Raw genomic sequence first — 18,232 nt, 5'->3', positions numbered from 1 at the left:
CAGGCAGTGGTCGCTAAAAGACAAGGGTGTCATGCAATAATCACCGCACTCAGGCAAGTGATCGAGCGAAACATAAATTCGATCCAAGCGGGCGTGGCTTGTGCCCTGAAAATGGGCGAATTGCACTTGTCGTGCGCCAAGCAGCGCATCCCCGACATCTCCTAAACGCTGCCTCAAGCAACGCCAAGATCAAGTCACGGAATGCGTATCACTGGACTTGTCGCGCGCAGAGCATACACAGATAAAGTCTCCAAATAAAAACAACTATACGTTCAGTGTCCATTAGTGCACGGATATTCTCAAAAATACTCTCCTTTCGTTCGCTCGTGTCGGCGCATACACAACTACAACACGCCAATCACGCGACAAAAATTTAAAATCGCTTACTATGAACCGCCCTGCAAGACAAGCCGCGCCCGATTCAATTGCAACGCCCAAACTCTGTTTAATTAACAGCCTACTCCCCCCCCCCCCCCCGCCCCCCCTCCCCCCGGAAAGAGCTGGAAACAGCGGGACTCTGATTTACCGTCTCGGACTCACCGAGAATAGTCCGCAGGTAGTCCGAAGATTCTCCATGAGATAGGAATACATATGAAAAACGAATGCCGGATTGCTTCTGGGGGAGTCCGCGGTGAGTCCGAGACGATAAAACGAAGAGCCCCACTGTAAATAGTCACGTGGAGTCAGGACGCTCGACTTCCGGTCTGTGAATTCTGCCAACGCCGCCTGGGCGTTGATCCTGCTTATCTTAGGCACTATGGACCCGAACCTTAAAGAACGGTAGCCCTTGCTCTGCCGGCCTCAACGAGTGGTTACAGTTTTCTGTAGCCCTCGGGTTGCCAAGTTTTTCAACTTTTCGTCTGCCCGCATACCCCACCCTTGGTCGCGCCCTACTCTTAGCCGATTTTTGGCCGGATGGTGCGGACGCTACGATTCGGATATTTGAGGTTTTTCTCCTTTTTAACTTACTGTCAGGGGCGGCGGAAGGGTCTTGGAACCTTTTTCAACTATTTATTGATTGCCTTTTTTTTTCCCGACTTTTGCTCCGCCGGCTTTGCCGGCTAGGCTTACGACGGTTTGTTTACGTTGCAAATGTGCGTATAACTTTGCGAGAAATGCGCTTACCGAATTGATTTATGTGTCCAAACTATCGGAGCAACCTCGTGATCAAGCGATTATAACCTTTAAGAGGCCATTATATTGCAGACATCCTAAAAGATAGAAGTGCTTGCCACAAGCACGAAAAAAATCTTGGCACCGTCGACTCCGAGAGTCAGATGAGTGGCAACCAGACGATCTTTCGGCAGAGCCTGCCTCGTTTTCACATTACGCAAGTCGCTGGCTTTGCAACCAACGACGCAGCACGGGTAATTCATGTCTGTCCAGCGGACGCGGATGCTCGTTTCGGAACTTCGCTGCTGAATCGGAGACGGCGCGGCGGCAAGCGGCGGTCGGTAGGTAAGCCCGCACACGAATGGAGACCAGAAACGCACCATCGTGGTGTCGCGTGCGGCGAGACGTCGTTAGAAAACGTACAGCGAATGGCTTTCAAATGACGCAGCCAGCGTGGACTGTGGAGTCAGCCTCATCGGCTGAGAAAGGCTATGTTTAAAAATTGCTTACAAATTATACATAGAACGTACGGGGCTCAAGCTTGGCTCAAATGCTCCCCATAATCCGTTCTACCAGCTGTATGCATTTGATTGCCACCTTTGAAACGTGTTTCTGGGTCACTTTAAGTGCACGCGGAATTTTTTTTTTTTTTTGGTAAGGAGTTTTATTAAAGATGGACCTTTATTAAGATTCGGCGCCATAATAGGAATGTACTCGCAAAGTTTAAAAACTGTAGGTCCAGCACTTTTTGCTAGGCAATAATATCTCATCCTACCCGTGTTCACTTTCTTAGGAGTGTAAACTCCAAGATCCCGCTCGCTCGTTTGCGGGTTTATTAGAACAAAATCCTCAAGTAGTTCTCTGTAATCCAAAGCATATCAACTGGGTAAACACATATTGAGTAATCCGTGAAAACATGTATTCTACCCCAAACCCCCATATTGATGGTTAGGTGAAAACACTGTAAAACAGCTTTAAGACATTCGTATAGGTTGCCGATATCAGCAAACACGAGTTCGATATCTGAACGGGCCGGCGATAAAATTCGGTCAGTTGTCGGTACTTAATTCTTTCAATAGAAATCCTATTGCGCCGAAACTCACGCTGGCCGTTCACATGAGCAAGACGGGCTATTCCAGCTATCCTAGCCCCCAGAAAAAAAAATAATAAAAAGGATAACGCCCCTCCCCTCCCTCCTCCTTTTTTTACCGTCGCATTTATTTTGCGCAGAGCTCAACAAACGCCGTCCGACGGTGCGAAAAGCAACTTCACTCCAGACTAAGAAGTCGCCTCGGCCCCTATCAAAAGCACCAGCAGTGCTGGCATGACGCTGTGCTTCTGCAGGGGAGGTGTACGTAAAGGAGCACACACCGAAAGGCGATCGGCGATAAAGCCCGATACTGGAAACGTGAATTCTTTTTCTTATAATTTTCATTTCCCGCATCACCGAATACGTCAGCGCGGGAAGTTTGAAATCTTGAAGGTTGAGACGCCACGTGGTGCCAGCCAGCTGAACTAGAAGCTTCCTGTCCCAGATTTCTGGATATGCGCGTAAACACGGAAAGGCCCAAATCACCCGCGTGCATAAAAAAAAACACTAAACAGGTCAAGTTGACTGTGTGAACAACGTAGTCTACGAGATTCCTTTGTTGTTACACAACAGCAACGCTCCTGCATAGGACAAACAGGCCGGTTTCTAAATGCACGTTTGAGGTAGCACGTGAGCAAAGTCAGGTCATCGATAGGCAGCAAGTTGTCAGCGCACTGCGCCTCCTGCGGCTCCAGCCCCCCCCCCCCCCCCCCCCCCTTCGCTTCAGAGAATGTGCCACCCTCACCACTTACTGTGGTCAAAGGGAGAGGGGATCTTCGAAGCCTTCCAAATCAACAGGAAAGGGAGTGATTGCATTACTGAACCATCCGCTTCACTGCTAGATAAGGAGATAGTACTTAACATGACTAGTCTACAAATCGTCACGCGATGGATAAAAATGTTGTTGCCTTACTAACAAATCTCTCGGTACTAATTTTTTACGGCATAATTATATTTCGCTTTTTTTTTTCGTTTCTTCTCTTACCTTCGCTTTTCATGTATATTTCCCTGCAAATTAAAATGCGCACAGTTGTCCGTCAGCGCCTGTGTAATCTGTTCCTTCCTTAGTGCCATCATTCGCGCTGTTTGTAAACGCTAAAATATACCAACAAGCCTTCAGTGCACCCTTTTGCAAACTTAGCAATCTCGCAAAAATGAGTTGAGCTCGCGAGAATGAGTTGAGTAGGCGATGAGTTGAGCTCGCGAGAATGAGTTGAGTAGGCGCCGCAAGGCGGGGAAACATGCTGGTTCCACAAATATAGGCTGCTGCAGCCGAATCGGGCTAAAATTTCAAGAAAAGAAGCTAAGTCATTTAGCAAGGCCAAACCAACCTCGTATTAGTAACTGTCTCGTGTAACCACGCCAGTAATGTCTTGACAAGAAAGCTGTGTAAGCTTGAGCTTGGTCCTGTGGCTTGAGCTTGGTCCTGTGCAGAAAAAAACTGCACCACCTGTAAAGGGTGCACCACCGCAGATATGGTAATATAACACTGAAGCCGGCTTACGCGCCTGCTCGAGTGTGACACAAGGGGCATATGCGTCTGCGCACCCCTTACTATAGCATTTTAAAGGTGATAGTCTTTCTTGGCCTACTAAAGCTAAAGAAATTTGATGCGGCTTGCACTAGTGGTGAAAAACTGGGGAAACACCGATATTGTTGGTCGACCTAGAATCTCACCCCCTGAGAACCGCTGACAATGTGGAGTACTGACCGGAACGACCTTGCAGAAGCCGGCTAAACTGGGCCTCACCCCTCAACATTAATTAAGTCTATCCTATCAAGGACATCGCAAAACCAACTGAAACTTAGCAAAGCCTAGCAAAACCTAGGAAAACTTAGTTAAAATGGAAGAAGCTAGGTCGACCCCCAGCTCCGCTGTTTCTCCGCCCTGGAACCTCCAGTGAAAACTGCCCCATGTTTTTTTTTTTTTTTTCATTACTGAAAACTAGTTGCAAATATTCTTAATTAGTCAAACTCTTACTACTCGTTTAATCGCTACGGCGTCATGTAGAGAGATGAAAAGGGCCTCGAAGAATGTCTGAACCAGGCACCTTTTTATTCGTGCAGTTTGCGTGGTCTTTATTCCGGACAGAAAAAAACGTGGCTCTTAATGGTACACTGAAGTGATTTGTAAACATTGCTGGATTACTAATTGTAGCCTGGGGTCTCTAGGCCATGTTTCGGCCACCCGCTGCGTTTACGCGACTTTACGGAGTAAAAGAATCAATTCGAAAATGCTGTCCTCCTCTCTGCATCCTCCTTGCCGTTTTTCTATGACGTTTCGTATGACGTCAAAGCGAGATGGCTTGGATTGACTGCGCTACTTTACGGCGCGCCGAACTTCCGACAGAATCAGTCGGCCGGCCGCCGGCGGGTCGTCGCAGTTCGTTTGCTCAGTTGAAACTTAGCCACAACGCGTTTGTGCCTGGAAGATCGTGCTTTTAGTTTGTTAGTTTGTTATAAAGCTATGAGTCCAAGTCTCTCCACGCAAGTGCACATGCGACGCTTCGCTGACTGGTAGGCTAGTAGAAAAACCTAAGGCCAATTGAAGGCGGGAGAAGAGTCAGCGAAAATAAAATAGGTAGCAATGAATTAAAATCAACCGAAACATTTATCGTTCAGCGTACAACCAGGGTGCGGAAAGCACTTTTTGCGCTGGGTGAACTAACTCTTGAAGGCCAGATAGGGGGCTCCCAAATACAACATGCACGCTCACGACAGTAATTGAAGCTTTACACCGACGAGTAGCGGCCCGCTACCGTTTCTGCATGCGGCGCTGCCGTAGCGCACTGGTCCCTACGAGGTCGCAGAAAAGGTTTAGCATCGCCGCAGTTATTCAGTCACCGCTTTACGAAGCCACGCCAACGACGATCACCAGCGCCATCTTGCACTGCACTATCACCCCCCCTGTCACCGGTGCCGGAGTTCCGCTCGCCGGAACCGCCGAAACGTGCACGCGCATTTCCCCCAGAGCCGGGAACGCTAACTCTCTACGACATTTAAAATAGGGACCCACCAATAGCGGCGCCGTACTGTTCAGTGCTTCGTGAGGCTGCGTCAGAGCATTCTGCCGCACGTCAGAGTGCGGCAGTATGGCGGCGAGGATCGGTAGGTAAACAAGGAAAGAAAGGAAAATCTTTTTTGCGAGTTTGTTCGGCCCCCTGCTTTACGCAGGGGTGTAATATTTGGTACACGTTGTCGTGAAGGGGTACCCTAGCGATTGAAATGGCCACTTTCGTGAGCCTATTTAGGGCCCCTTTAACTCGTGGGTTCTTCAAGGCGCTGCCACAGCTTTCGCGTCGACACGTTAGGGATAAAACCATTTATTAAAAGGTTAAGATGAAATTTAAATGCACAACAAATTATTTCAGCAATGGAAAAAGTTCTCTTTAAATATGTGTGTGCCGTGCATGCGCGCGTGTGTGTGTGTGACGTCGACCTGTCAGAATTCCACGTTTGCTCAGTCAGGGTGGGTGCATTCACAGTGCATTTTCAAGGATCTGGCATTCCAAACACTCCAGAGCTGTTTGCCGGGAACCTGTACCAATAACTACAAGGTCAGATTTAGTAAGTGGATGACTCAAACAAATTTGCAGGCAGTCCCAAGGAGCCCGGAGACGCGTAACGGCGGCACGAGAGATGGGGTGAGTATCGGCGAATACCACTGGCAGCCGAAAAACTCAGAACGTCCCTTGATGGTCGGTAACGTCTTGCCCTCTCCCCTCCCTCCCTCTTTAGCGGCCGGTACCGAGCCGCCGCAACGAACCGCAGAACCGGAGGCAAGCAGAAGAACGCGCCTCCTCCATCCGCCAACAGTGAGTGCTACTTGAACCTGACCCCTTTTCGGTGACTACGGTGAATGTGGTGACAGTGTTCGCAGGGATTCCCCCAGAGAGACTGAGCCGCGTGCTCGCCAGCAGCTGGACGCACCGCGGCACGACCGCTCCGGGGCTGGACATAGGTTGGTGCAAGAGGGCTAAGTGCCAGCCTAGTGGCACGACAAATCTTCATGACCAACACATTTAGGCGCGGAGAATTGAGACGGAGACGGGAAGGACAAGGACAGGTGCAATCTCCCAACTAAATTTTTCTTATATGCAAGGCATAAATAGGTTATATATATATATATATATATATATATATATATATATATATATATATATATATATATATATATATATATATATATATATATATATATATATATATATATATATCTACTTTGTGCGTATTCCTGCAGCAACTAAGGACTCCACTTCACGACTATATATATATATATATAGGCAGTAAAACAGTAAAAGAAACTTCTCGAGGAGCCAGAAGAAATACTTGAGAAAATGGTAGACGCACGATTAAAAACAAAAACAGTGGTTTACTGACGTTTCGACTGGAGGACCAGTCTTCATCAACTCAAGATGAAGACTGGTCCTCCAGTCGAAACGTCAGTAAACCACTGTTTTTGTTTTTAATCGTGCGTCTACCATTTTCTCAAGTATTTCTTCTGGCTCCTCGAGAAGTTTCTTTTACTGCCTATATATATATATATATATATATATATATATATATATATATACAGGGTTATCAAAGTTAAGTCGACAAGATTTTTTTTAAATTAGGCGCTTAGATGTACGTGAACACCACCTCTATAGTGACGTTATACGCCCAGGGGGACACAGAATGAAGTGGTAATTATTAGTGTCGGTGGTCGGTGGCTTAATTAACTCAGATTGAAAATTAACTTTTCAGTGCCTGCAGTAAGCAGGCTTGCTTGTATTGAAAAGTTAGACGCAGTCGTGTTTATACGCAGTTTCATTTGGCAGAATTCTTCTAGCGCATCCGTACTCCGAGATATCTGACTGAGAAGTTTAATTGCCCTTTCCATGGTTACGCATGCTAGACAGTGAGGACCGGCGCAAAGCTCCTCCTTTTCCTGCTGTGTACAGTGCTTAGTTTGACAACGGGTGGAGGCATAGGAAAAAGCGATAATTGCGCCCTTTCAGTCTTGGCTGGAGTTATCGCAATCTGCAGTACCCGGAACCGCTATGGAATAACAGAACAAAGGGGAGGAGCTTTGCGCCGCTCCTCACTGTCTAGCATGCGTAATCATGCGAAGGGCAATTAAACTTCGCAGTTCGGTATCTCGGAGTACAGACTGGAAAAATTCTGCCAAATGAAACTGCGTAGAAACACAATTGCGTCTAACTTTTCAATACAAACATGCCTGCACTAAAAAGTTAATTAATCAATTTTAGTTAATTAAGGCACCGACATCAGTAATTACCACTTCATTCTTTGTCCCCCTGGGCGCATAACCTCACTACAGAGGTGATCTTCAGGTACATCTAAGTGCCTAATTTTTAAAAAATTTGTCGACCTAACTTTGATCACCCTATGTATATAGTGTTTCCTGGAAGTTAGCGCCTGTCCTTGTCCTTCACGTCCTTCGCCTGGATTTTAGATGCGACTGCATCTCATTCACTCGCCTTGTCCCTCCATACGACGTTGTTGTTGTCCGTCCACACCCCTCCCCCATTCTCCTCGCCGCGCGAGCTGCGCTCTCCGCCGCTCACCCCCTCTCCTCTCCGATAGCGAACACTCTATCGCGAGGGGCATTGGATTGGATTCGATTGGATTGGATTTTCTTGGATTGTATTTGGATTGGATTGGATTAAAGTGCATTGTGTTGGATTGTGTTGCGTCATAGCCGCGCCACGTTGCGTCATAGCCGCGGCAGGGGGTTCACGGCACGTTTCACGCGATGGGAGAATCAACCTAACGGAAACAACAACGGAACCCCTATGCGTCGCATCTACACAGGGGTTCCCGCGAGGGGAGGTGGGAGAAATTTTTTTCCCGCCTGAATATTTTGATCATGGAGTAGGATGCATAGCTCGAACCCGCACGTTTATTTAGATCAAATCTTGGCCTCACGCAGTTCGTGTACGGAGGCTGCGTGCGGTATCTGCCGACCTGGGGCCATCCAGGCCGCATCTGCCTACTCGAGTGGGAGTTCGGGCAACGACACTTGCGAACTCTGCGCACTTGTCACCGGTCAACAACGAGAATGCCTGGTTCCAGGTAAGTGAAACTCTATAGGCCTCGTCTATTTGTCATTTTGGTGTGCTCGGAACTGTTCCAGAGCTGCTCTGTGTTATTTTCCCGTTGAATTTCCATGGCTGGGGCAGTTTGGGGCGTCCCATGAGCTGCTCAGAATTGCTCCGGACAACAAATAAAAGAGGCCCCCTGTTTGTATGCAGATCTGAACAACCGCCGTGCCGGGCCCATACAGCCACCACGTCCCGAGAACAACGTCATCGTGATCCAAGACCCTGGCAGTGGCGCACAACCGGCTGCCGGAGGCCACCCGGTCAACGCTGCAGCCGTGGGCGGTGCTGTCGCCGATGTTCGGCCGCGTAACGTCATCACGCGCATACCGCCTACCCATTATGTTGTACCCCAGGGGCTGTACTACATGTCCACCCAGAACGTGGGACTGCAGTTGCAGTGTGTTCCTGTGATTGGCGCCACCGTGGTATACACCAGTGCCATGATGTACGCCATAAGCTCCGACAGAGCCTGATGTCTGAAGGAGATGTGACGTTCTTTGGTATCGTGAGTTTGTTCCTGTCAGCTGTGTGTGAGTGGGTAAATAAAGTGAGTCTTGTTCTCCGGTGACTGTGTGGGAGAGTCATTTTAGGTTAGGTGCATGTATGAAGGAAGTTAACCGTTTTCAAGAACTTGGCTCAAAAGTGAGGCCGTTCAGGAACCTATGCAGAGTAAAGCCATTGCAGAAAAGTAATACTTCGTAAGTACCAAGTAATTGTAGTCTATGAAGACAGTGCAAAGATATTTGGCAGAAAGCAGCAGTTCTTATCTATTAGTCAAAAGTTTCCGTACACTGACTGCTTCCATGTAACTCGGCAGAACTGTCTCATAAACTTGAAACTGCAGACAAAGCAAGTTGTCATTTAAATCATTTCTGTTGCAAAGTACTCTGCATGTAGCATCCAAATATTTCAAAATAATAAGTCCTTGAAGAACTTTGATCAGTCGAAAAGATGCACGTTACACTGACAGGGGTTGTTGACCATGCGCTATTGGAAAGCTGATTTTTTTTTAATAACCGCAAGCTGATAAACAAAACGAGTTATGACTAACCTACAAATTCTCACTTCAAAATATTTATTTCCAGACTTCCACTGTAGGCCGAGAAATGGCTACGGCATCGTGAATAATGCCTTTGATGCAAGATACTGCTGCAGTTATTTGTTGCTTCGCGTTGCCTCCACATGTCAAAAGAGGTCTTCGAGTGCATATTAGCTTATTATTCACAGTGCCAAGTCCTCCACTCCCCATGAAAGGAATCGATCGAAGAGACAAGTTACGTTACCTTTTCTTTTTTCGTGTCTTCTGCGGCGTGATGAGAGGCTTCCGAAAATTCAGACTAATGTATCACTTGAAGCTTCGTTGTAAAAAGTGTCTTTTGTACCTAATTCCAACTGCCTAGGGATCTTGCAGCTTATCACCAATGATTCTATGACATAAAATAAAAAATTACTTCAAAGATAAAAGTGAAATGCGAGTTTTTTTTTACATAAAAGAGTGCCGTTTTGTTTAATTTTTTTTCGCTGTTTTAAGGCAGCTTTTATCTACGGAGGCTTTTTTGCTAACTGTAACAGGCACGCTCGTAGAACGTCTTCAGGCGAGATGTTTGTGGCATATGTAGTTTGCAGCGGCGCATCTGATAGCAAAGCTGTATTTTTTTCACTATCCAGGAGTTCATTGTGTCGTGGTCCGTCAGCAGATTCTGCCTTGTAGCAAAGCCAACGTTCTCGCGAATGCTCCGTAGCTCTCTCATCTGTACCTAGATGGCTTGGAAAAAAACTCAGTGCAATTGGCCGCTAAGACAAATTTGTCATTAGACAGAGTTTTATTTCTTGTAATCGGTTTCCCGCGGAGTTGTGAACATAGGCACCTACAAGAGGGTATACGGAGTCTACGAGATACAGACGACAGCGTTAACTCGAGTTTTATCAGAGCTGTAAAACGAAATGGTGGGCCGAACCAGTCATACGATGGCAGATGACCCAGCGAAGCTGTGTCGGCTTCAACAGGGTTTCGCACATTCACGAAACAAACATGATTGACTAGGACGCAGCCAAGAGGTTCGCACTAAATTTCTGCTTCTTGCGGGCCTGCGGTATCCGCATGTTTGGCGGCGGATGCGGCTGTGTAAACAGGTGTAAGCAGCTTTGGTGCGAAAACGTAAACGTGTGTGTAGTCGTTTCGGCGCACGTTAACAATCCTCCCGAGGTGTAAATTAATCTCTAGCCCCCCACAAAGGTGTACCTCACGTATCTTACACCGTGGCCCAGGTGCAGCTGCGGTGAGTAAAACCCCCTGAAATTTGGAAACACTAACATTGCTGAAAAAAAAAAAAAAACGGTCTGAAACTTCATTATGAAAAAATTCCCCGCATTTCCCCGAGTGGAAGAATGTGAAAGTGCGAATGCACGAGTTGAATTTGCGCGGTTCGGTAATGTTCGCGAAAGAGAGATCACACACACACACACACACACACACACACACAACTACAAAGAAAGAAAGATGCATTTATTCACAGACACCTATTTGTGTTGTCGTTGTACTTGATTGCTAGAGCGGATCTCAGCTTTGAAATTTCGTGTCAGTACTCCTTTAAGCGGGTGCATTAGCCCTTCTCACGCCCGATTCCTGGCCAATCCCCCACGTGGGTATGTGCCATGTCAGCGGCCAGGCAGCGCGCGCCCATCTCCCCCCGTTGCCAAGGAAGACGAGGAGATTCCTGGCCAATCCTCCACGTGGGTATGCTATGCGGACATCGCCGGTGGACGCAGGTTCAGGGTCGCTTAAGAAGTGCATCGCACTTAAAACTCCATGCAACATCAGAAACTCCATGCAACCAAGGTCGCCGCCAACCAAGGCGAGAGATGCAGCAGGCCTGAACGCTGTATCACCCGCTGTATGTTCTGAGCGGCGACTTGCCGTCGCGTCGCGGAGCGCGAGCTTGCGGAAGACCCCCGGGTATGAATTAAGGCCTTGCACAGGAGTCAGGTATGCCAGGAGGGAAACGGGCCACCTAGGGATAGTAGGTGCGCTTCCCGGACAGGATTCCTAGGGTTCTAGACAAAATACTAGGATGGTTTTCAGCACAGGTGGTTGCCTTGGCCGCAGTGCATGACAGCGCGAGCCTACTATGGAACAACGTCTCCAGGTGGCGGTGTAGACGTTCTCGAAGCCGCGTTCTGATATATGGGTCTATGCAATGTAAAAAACCGTGATGATACTGCGGCAAGGACCATAAACGGTTCCTTTCCGTCAGAGCTAGTGCCTTTGTCACTGTGGCGGCATCATGCTCCGTAAAGAAAATATTCTTTCTTTTTCTCATTTGTAGGCCCCTGCGGGCAGCCTCGTCCTTTTTCTCGTTTCCCATGATGCCACTGTGGCCTGGAAGCCACTGGAAGTTAACGCGATGTCCAGCGACGTATGCGAGATGGTGCAAATACTTTACGTCGCGCTCGACATGGTCGCGAAAGCTGAAACAGCTAGCTTGTTGTAAACTTTGAAGGGCTGCCCTTGAATCAGAGAAGACGGTCCAATATGTCGGCGGCTGGCGTAGAGTGTACCTGAGGGCTTCTCTAGCCCGTATAGCTCCGCCGACGCAGGCGAAGTCGGTCGCTCAAGCCGATATGACAATGCTTTTTTCAGCTGATGGAATAAAAATTTCCGAGGAGCTGCATTCAGGTGCTGCCGATCCATAAATGTGATTAGTTGCAGAGTGAAATCTGTTGATATGTGCAAGCGTCATCTGCAGCAGGCCAATTTGAAGTATATGCTTTTTCGAATCAATTTTAGGTATGAATGATTTTATCCTAAGAAGAGTCAGATTCGAGGGTGGAAAGTTGTTGTCAATAGCCGATCTGTTTTGCCGAAATTCATTCGAGGGTAATAAAGTTTTTTTTTTTGGTTTCTATGTACCAGGTGGTCATTTTAAAAATCGTCTTTTCCATTAATTTTCCAACGCAACTGAGCAAGGCTATCGGTCAAAAGTAGTTGTAGCTTGTCGGTGGTTTTCCAGGTTTTAAGACAACGGTGATTTTCGCCAGTTTCCAAGCAGAGGGGACTATTACATGTAGCCATGCTGCATTATAATATTCTATAAGACGTAGACGGGAGTGCTGACATCGATGAGAGATAGCCTCGTAAGTAATTTCGTCATAACCAGGAGAGGAGCGTTTTCTGACTTCGGAAATCGCTGCGTTGAGTTCCTCTATTGTAAATGGGAGGTCCAAGGCGGGTGCAGCAGCTGGCGAAGGAAAGATATCGTTGAATTGTGAGCGCATCTGCGTCGACGAGGTTGCCGACAGGAGCTTGCAGTACCACTCAGCTGCTTCCATCTGTTAAATATTTTCACGCAGCGATAGCGCACTGAATGGGTGTAACTGCGAGATATTGTTGCGCATGCCCTTTACAACGCACCAAATGTGCGACGAAGGTTTGCCAATATCTGAATTTGCGCAAAAGTCTTGCCATCGCTGCCTGCGTAATTTTCCCAAATGGCGTCTCGCATGTCTCTGTGCCTTGCGGGCTTGTTGCAGGTCTTCTAAACTTCTGGTGCGTCGCGATTTCCGCTTCGCGCGCCTGCAAAAGCTCGTAATCTCGTATTCCTCATCCGTCTTGATGCTCAAACGCCTTCGCATCACACACGACGATTCCTTGAGGCAGCGAGCTATGTTTGGAATGAGGTCATCATCTGTAGTTGCAGCAGTAATCAGCTTATCTATACACTGTCTTCATGGGTGTCCCAGTTGGTGCACTTCATTTTAATTTCCAGTCGGGGCGCTTCTTTACCGAGGTAAGATAGTAGAATAGAGTAGTGGTCGCTGCCCCTAGTTTCCATGTCTGTGCACCACGAAAACCTTTGAGCGCTGCGGCTTGAGACAAACGATATGTCAATGCAGCTGGTGACTGCCGTATTTTTCGTATATGTGATGCTTCCATTGTTAAGTAGCTGAATAGAGTGTTTCATCATTAGCTTAGGTAGTTTCATTCCGCGGGAACTTGTATGTGCGCTGCCCAGACCTCATGGGGCGTATTAAAGTCGGCGCAGATAAGGTAAGGTGGGGCCGTGCTACCTATTATACTTTGTAGCCTTGAGGCATCAAAACCGTTGCCTGTCTCTACGTACGCAGCGATAAATGTGAAATATTGGGTGCCGATCACGGTTTTGGCACATACGTATTCTTAAGTTTCATGAGTACTTGCACGGCGACTCTGGCAACAGGCACAGATCAGGATTTAGGCCATTTGCATGCTGCATCTGTCCCAGTTTGGGGAAGTGGCATGGGTCAACGCTAGCACAGTGCAATGCCCGCGCCTCGCCCTGGGGGCTCGTCCTTGGTGATCAACGGGGCCCAGGCTCCAAGTAAATATGTCTTTTTTTGCTTCGACCGACCACCCGACCCGATCAGGTCTAGCGTCGAGAGCTGGTGGGCATTTGAGTGTAACACCGATTATAACACGTCTACAAACAGCTTGTGCTTGACTATTCCTGAAGCAGACAGGGAGCGTTCCACGAATCTTTAAATCATGTTAGTCTATTTTGAGCCGGCTTTATTCATTATACACTTTTCTTTTAGTAGCCGTTACGTTCTAGCGCGAGGCGTTGGAAAACGAGTCTGCCGGTGTTTTGGTACCGTGACTACATGAGACGCCGACAGGAGACGCCGACAGCCCGAGCTCCTACGGGGCTTCGCCCCTAATAAACCAGTCCAAATATAATCTCCCATTCAGTACGTCACAAAATTCACGTACCATACCAACAGAACAATTTTTGTTGTTATTTTCTTGGCGTCAATAGCAGAGCCTTTGCCAGTGGTTCTATTTGAAGGAAACACCTGCAACGCTGCACCCTTGCGAATATTTTTATTGTTATTTATATTATTTTAATGGTGCATATGCTGTCGGTTCGCGTGGATATATTCATATTTGCCAGATCTTTATCAAGTATGAGCTGGAAAAGCGGAAGAAAAAAAAAGCTGTAGGTGCGTGTGCGATGCCGTTCAGATTAGAATATCGGTTCCAAGCAGAAGTTTTATCGCCTTTTTTGAGCAAGGTGGAGCGGGTTGTTCGAGTGCACTGATACTTTGGCGGCTACCAGTGCGTCTTATTGCGAACGCCGAGGGTGAGAGACTCTCTATATATCGATGAAAACGCATGGAGGTCTGTTGTCATAAACTCGCCGACATTCTACTCTGCGCAGAAGGGGGAGGGGAAAAAAATTCACGCATCTCCACGAAGTGAATCATGACGAGTGGGTGAAGCACTGGGGATTGTTCTTACCGTAAATCACTCGTGAGAGTGCTTACTGCTGCTAAAACGATCTCCAATCCGATCAAATCCAATACAATTCAATTTAATTCAATCCAATTCTATCCAATCCAATCCAATGCTTTTCGCACATGCGAAGCACTGCTCTCCAGGAGGACTTTCGCTGTTTCTCTCCAACCTTTTGTGAACCTTTTATTTTGTTCTTGTTAACCTTTTGTGAACCTTTTGATCACAGATGTTTCGATTTACATGGTGCTGTGCGTCTCTCTCTCTCTCTCCTCTCTCTCTCTCTCTCTCTCTCTCTCTCTCTCTCTCTCTCTCTCTCTCTCTCTCTCTCTCTCTCTCTCTCTCTCTCTCTCTCTCTCTAACCTTTTGTGAACCTTTTATTTTGTTGTCGTTAACCTTTTGTGAACCTTTTGCTAGCAGACGTTTCAATTTACACGGTGATGTGCGTCTCTCTCTCTCTCTCTCTCTCTCTCTCTCTCTCTCTCTAGCCTTTTGTGAACCTTTTAGGTTGTTCTTGTTAACCTTTTGTTCACATATGCTTCGATTTACACGGTGCTGTGCGTCTCTCTCTCTCTCTCTAACCTTTTGGGGAACCTTTTATTTTGTTCTTGTTAGCCTTTTGTTCACATATGCTTCGATTTACACGGTGCTGTACGTCTCTCTCTCTCTCTCTCTCTCTCTCTCTCTCTCTCTCTCTCTCTCTCTCTCTCTCTCTCTCTCTCTCTCTCTCTCTCACACACACACACACACCTTTTGTGAACCTTTTATTTTGTTGTCGTTAACCTTTTGTGAACCTTTTGCTAGCAGACGTTTCAATTTACACGGTGATGTGCGTCTCTCTCTCTCTCTCTCTCTCTAGCCTTTTGTGAACCTTTTAGGTTGTTCTTGTTAACCTTTTGTTCACATATGCTTCGATTTACACGGTGCTGTGCGTCTCTCTCTCTCTCTCTAACCTTTTGGGAACCTTTTATTTTGTTCTTGTTAGCCTTTTGTTCACATATGCTTCGATTTCCACGGTGCTGTACGTCTCTCTCTCTCTCTCTCTCTCTCTCTCTCTCTCTCTCTCTCTCTCTCTCTCTCTCTCTCTCTCTCACACACACACACACACACATACACACACCTTTTGTGAACCTTTTCTTTTGTTGTTGTTAACCTTTTGTGAATCTTTTGTTCGCAGAAGGTTTGATTTACACTGTGCTGTGCGTCTCTCTCTCTCTCTCTCCCTAACCTTTTGTGAAACTTTTATTTTGTTCTTGTTAACCTTTTGTGCACAGATGTTTCGACTTACACGGTACCGTGCGTCTCTCTCTCTCTCTCTCTCTCTCTCTCTCTCTCTCTCTCTCTCTCTCTCTCTCTCTCTCTCTCTCTCTCTCTCTCTCTCTCTAACCATTTGTGAGCCTTTTATTTTGTTCTTGGTAACCTTTTGTTCACATATGTTTAAGATTAACACGGTGCTGTGCCGTGAGCACGGACGCCGGACGCCGAACGGACAAGCCTCGGCCTTGAAGTGCTTTGCCCCTAAAAGCACCACATTTAGTAAGAAGAATAGGACAGAAAACAGAAGGGAATATAAATAACAAATAGCACAATCCTATTTCAGGGCATTGAGTATGAAGTTTACTCTACGTGCACTTTTTCGTGAGCTCTTATACTGTTATACAGGGCTGTCGCAGGTGAATTAGTCGCTTACTTGTGACTGTACTGTCCACGTAATTTATTATTTGGCTATATAACGAACGTCTAGAAAACAGGTGAAAACTATACTGTGGACCGTTTGCGGCCGTTGCGACAAGTAGCGCAATGAAGGCACACCGATTTCCTGTGTTTTTCGCGGCGGCCGCTTTTCTGATGGAGGCGAAATGCAAAAACGCCCGTGTGTGCGAGATTTCGGCGCACGATAAAGATCCCCAGGTGGTCAAAATTAATCCGGAGCCCTCCACTACGGCGCGCCTCATCGTCTGCGTTGCGTCGGCGCGTTAAACGCTACAATCAATCAATCAATCAATCAATCAATCAATCAATCAATCAATCAATCAATCAATCAATCAATCAATCAATCAATCAATCAATCAATCAATCAATCCAGTGTGTTTTCAGGCTGTTTCAGCCTTCGTTTCTTTTTCTGTCTTTCTCCCTTTTCGTTAGTTGAAGTTGATTTTGCGTTTGTTCGTGCTCATATTAAATTCCCCTATACGTTAAATTTAGCCCTGCGGACTGGCCCGTGTGTCGTCGAAGTTGCAGCGTCAGGAAATCGGCGAATAGGGTTGTGGGAGGGAAGTCACGCGATCACACTTTTAAAACGAAGCTTTATTTGCCTCTCTCGCGGCCTTTCGAAGGGCTGCTGCTGGCTGCTGGACTACTGGCCGGATGCGCCGTTGGTGCTCTGTGCCTCCTCCCTCGCCTGCCACTCCAGTGGCGAGAAGGAGCATCCTTGGCTTCTCACAAAACCACCAGATGGCGCGCAGGTCCCCGCAAAACCGCGAAAGGAAAATTGCTACGATAATTCCAAGGGCAGTGCTTTGCTTTTTGAGGCTAGAGCAGGTTGCTTGCGAACTAAGAGCTTTGTGGGGAAGTATACAGATGGGGTATGCGTGGTCTGCGGAACAGAGAAACTATGCGGCACATAGTGTTATAATGCGAGGGTATCCATCGAAATCTCCTTGAGAAAAATGTTTTGCTACTCAGAAGCCCTAGGATTTAAGGGTAGCACAGAGGAAGGTAACTTCAAGGCTGTCGAGGCGACTAAAAGAAGATTAGAATGCTAGTGGACGAAAAGCAGAGGGACAGAGAAACAGAAGGACAGAGGAAAGAGAAAATGGCTAGGGCTAGCTACCAATTGCAACAGAAAAAAAAAAGTATTTTGTTCCTGCCCTCAGAGCAGCGCTAGTATTAAACGAAGAGTATAAAGCATAGATGTATTAGTTTTTTCTTGATAAGATGGCACGTCATCACCCCGGTTCAAATGGGAAACCACTATGAATGAATCAATCAACCAAAACCACGTGATCTGCCGAGAGAGCCTGCCCTCTGTCATTTCCGGACCCTTCCATCCGATTTCTTCTTCCTGTGGTTAGTTTGATGTGACGGCTAGAGTGCCCAACTTGCGCCCACCCGATACAAAGGGGCTTCCCCCGTCATCATCATCATCGTCACTGTGCCGCCGATGCGTCCGAAGAGCACGTCAACGCGCGCCTGAAGCGACGAGCGAACGCAGACGCCACACGCAGTTTCGTCTCAACCCAGTTTTGGCACCGCGCCCGTGCAATCATTTCAAGCGGCGCTAATTGAACTCCATTGTGCAGTTCGTAACGCGGACAGTCATGACAATGTGATCATTATCGAAAGATTAGCTTTACGCCGACTTCCACATATGACTGGGATTCGCTAATTTTCCTCATATGTAAAAGGCGCGTAAATCGACCAAAAGTATCTGGTCATCGCATCTGGTCAAAAGTATCTGGTTCTATACTTCAACATGGTATGGTAATTAGACAATGTTTGCTGCACAGTTTAGCGCCCCTATCAACGGCGCTACACTTGTAATCATGTCTTTTCGAGGCGGTAGTCATTTGAGACCGTAGTAGCCGGAGATATATTGTCAGCATGATTGTCAGGCTGCGCTCCTTCATACTCTTACCCGCCGCGGTGGCTCAG

The 18,232-nt window shown here is 47.2% G+C and overlaps 1 protein-coding gene across 1 annotated transcript in view; it reads left to right on the top strand.

Annotated features, from left to right (window-relative positions):
* The window catches only part of LOC144151370 (uncharacterized), a 56,806-nt gene extending 47,933 nt beyond the window's left edge, over positions 1-8,873 (top strand). Inside the window, exons 12-16 of the mRNA XM_077682403.1 lie at positions 5,800-5,847; positions 5,942-6,018; positions 6,075-6,164; positions 8,139-8,281; positions 8,461-8,873. Coding sequence (XP_077538529.1) covers positions 5,800-5,847; positions 5,942-6,018; positions 6,075-6,164; positions 8,139-8,281; positions 8,461-8,783 — 681 coding nt within the window. The 3' untranslated portion in view covers positions 8,784-8,873. The remainder of the gene's footprint in view (positions 1-5,799; positions 5,848-5,941; positions 6,019-6,074; positions 6,165-8,138; positions 8,282-8,460) is intronic.
* Positions 8,874-18,232: the final 9,359 nt, after the last annotated feature.

This window comes from Haemaphysalis longicornis, unplaced genomic scaffold, assembly GCF_048455015.1.
Source record: "Haemaphysalis longicornis isolate Haplotype H1 unplaced genomic scaffold, Haemaphysalis longicornis Haplotype H1 scaffold_9, whole genome shotgun sequence".
NCBI classification, from domain to species: domain Eukaryota; kingdom Metazoa; phylum Arthropoda; class Arachnida; order Ixodida; family Ixodidae; genus Haemaphysalis; species Haemaphysalis longicornis.
The sequence above is the reverse complement of the archived record's forward strand: the minus strand, read 5'-3'. Positions and strand labels throughout refer to the sequence as shown.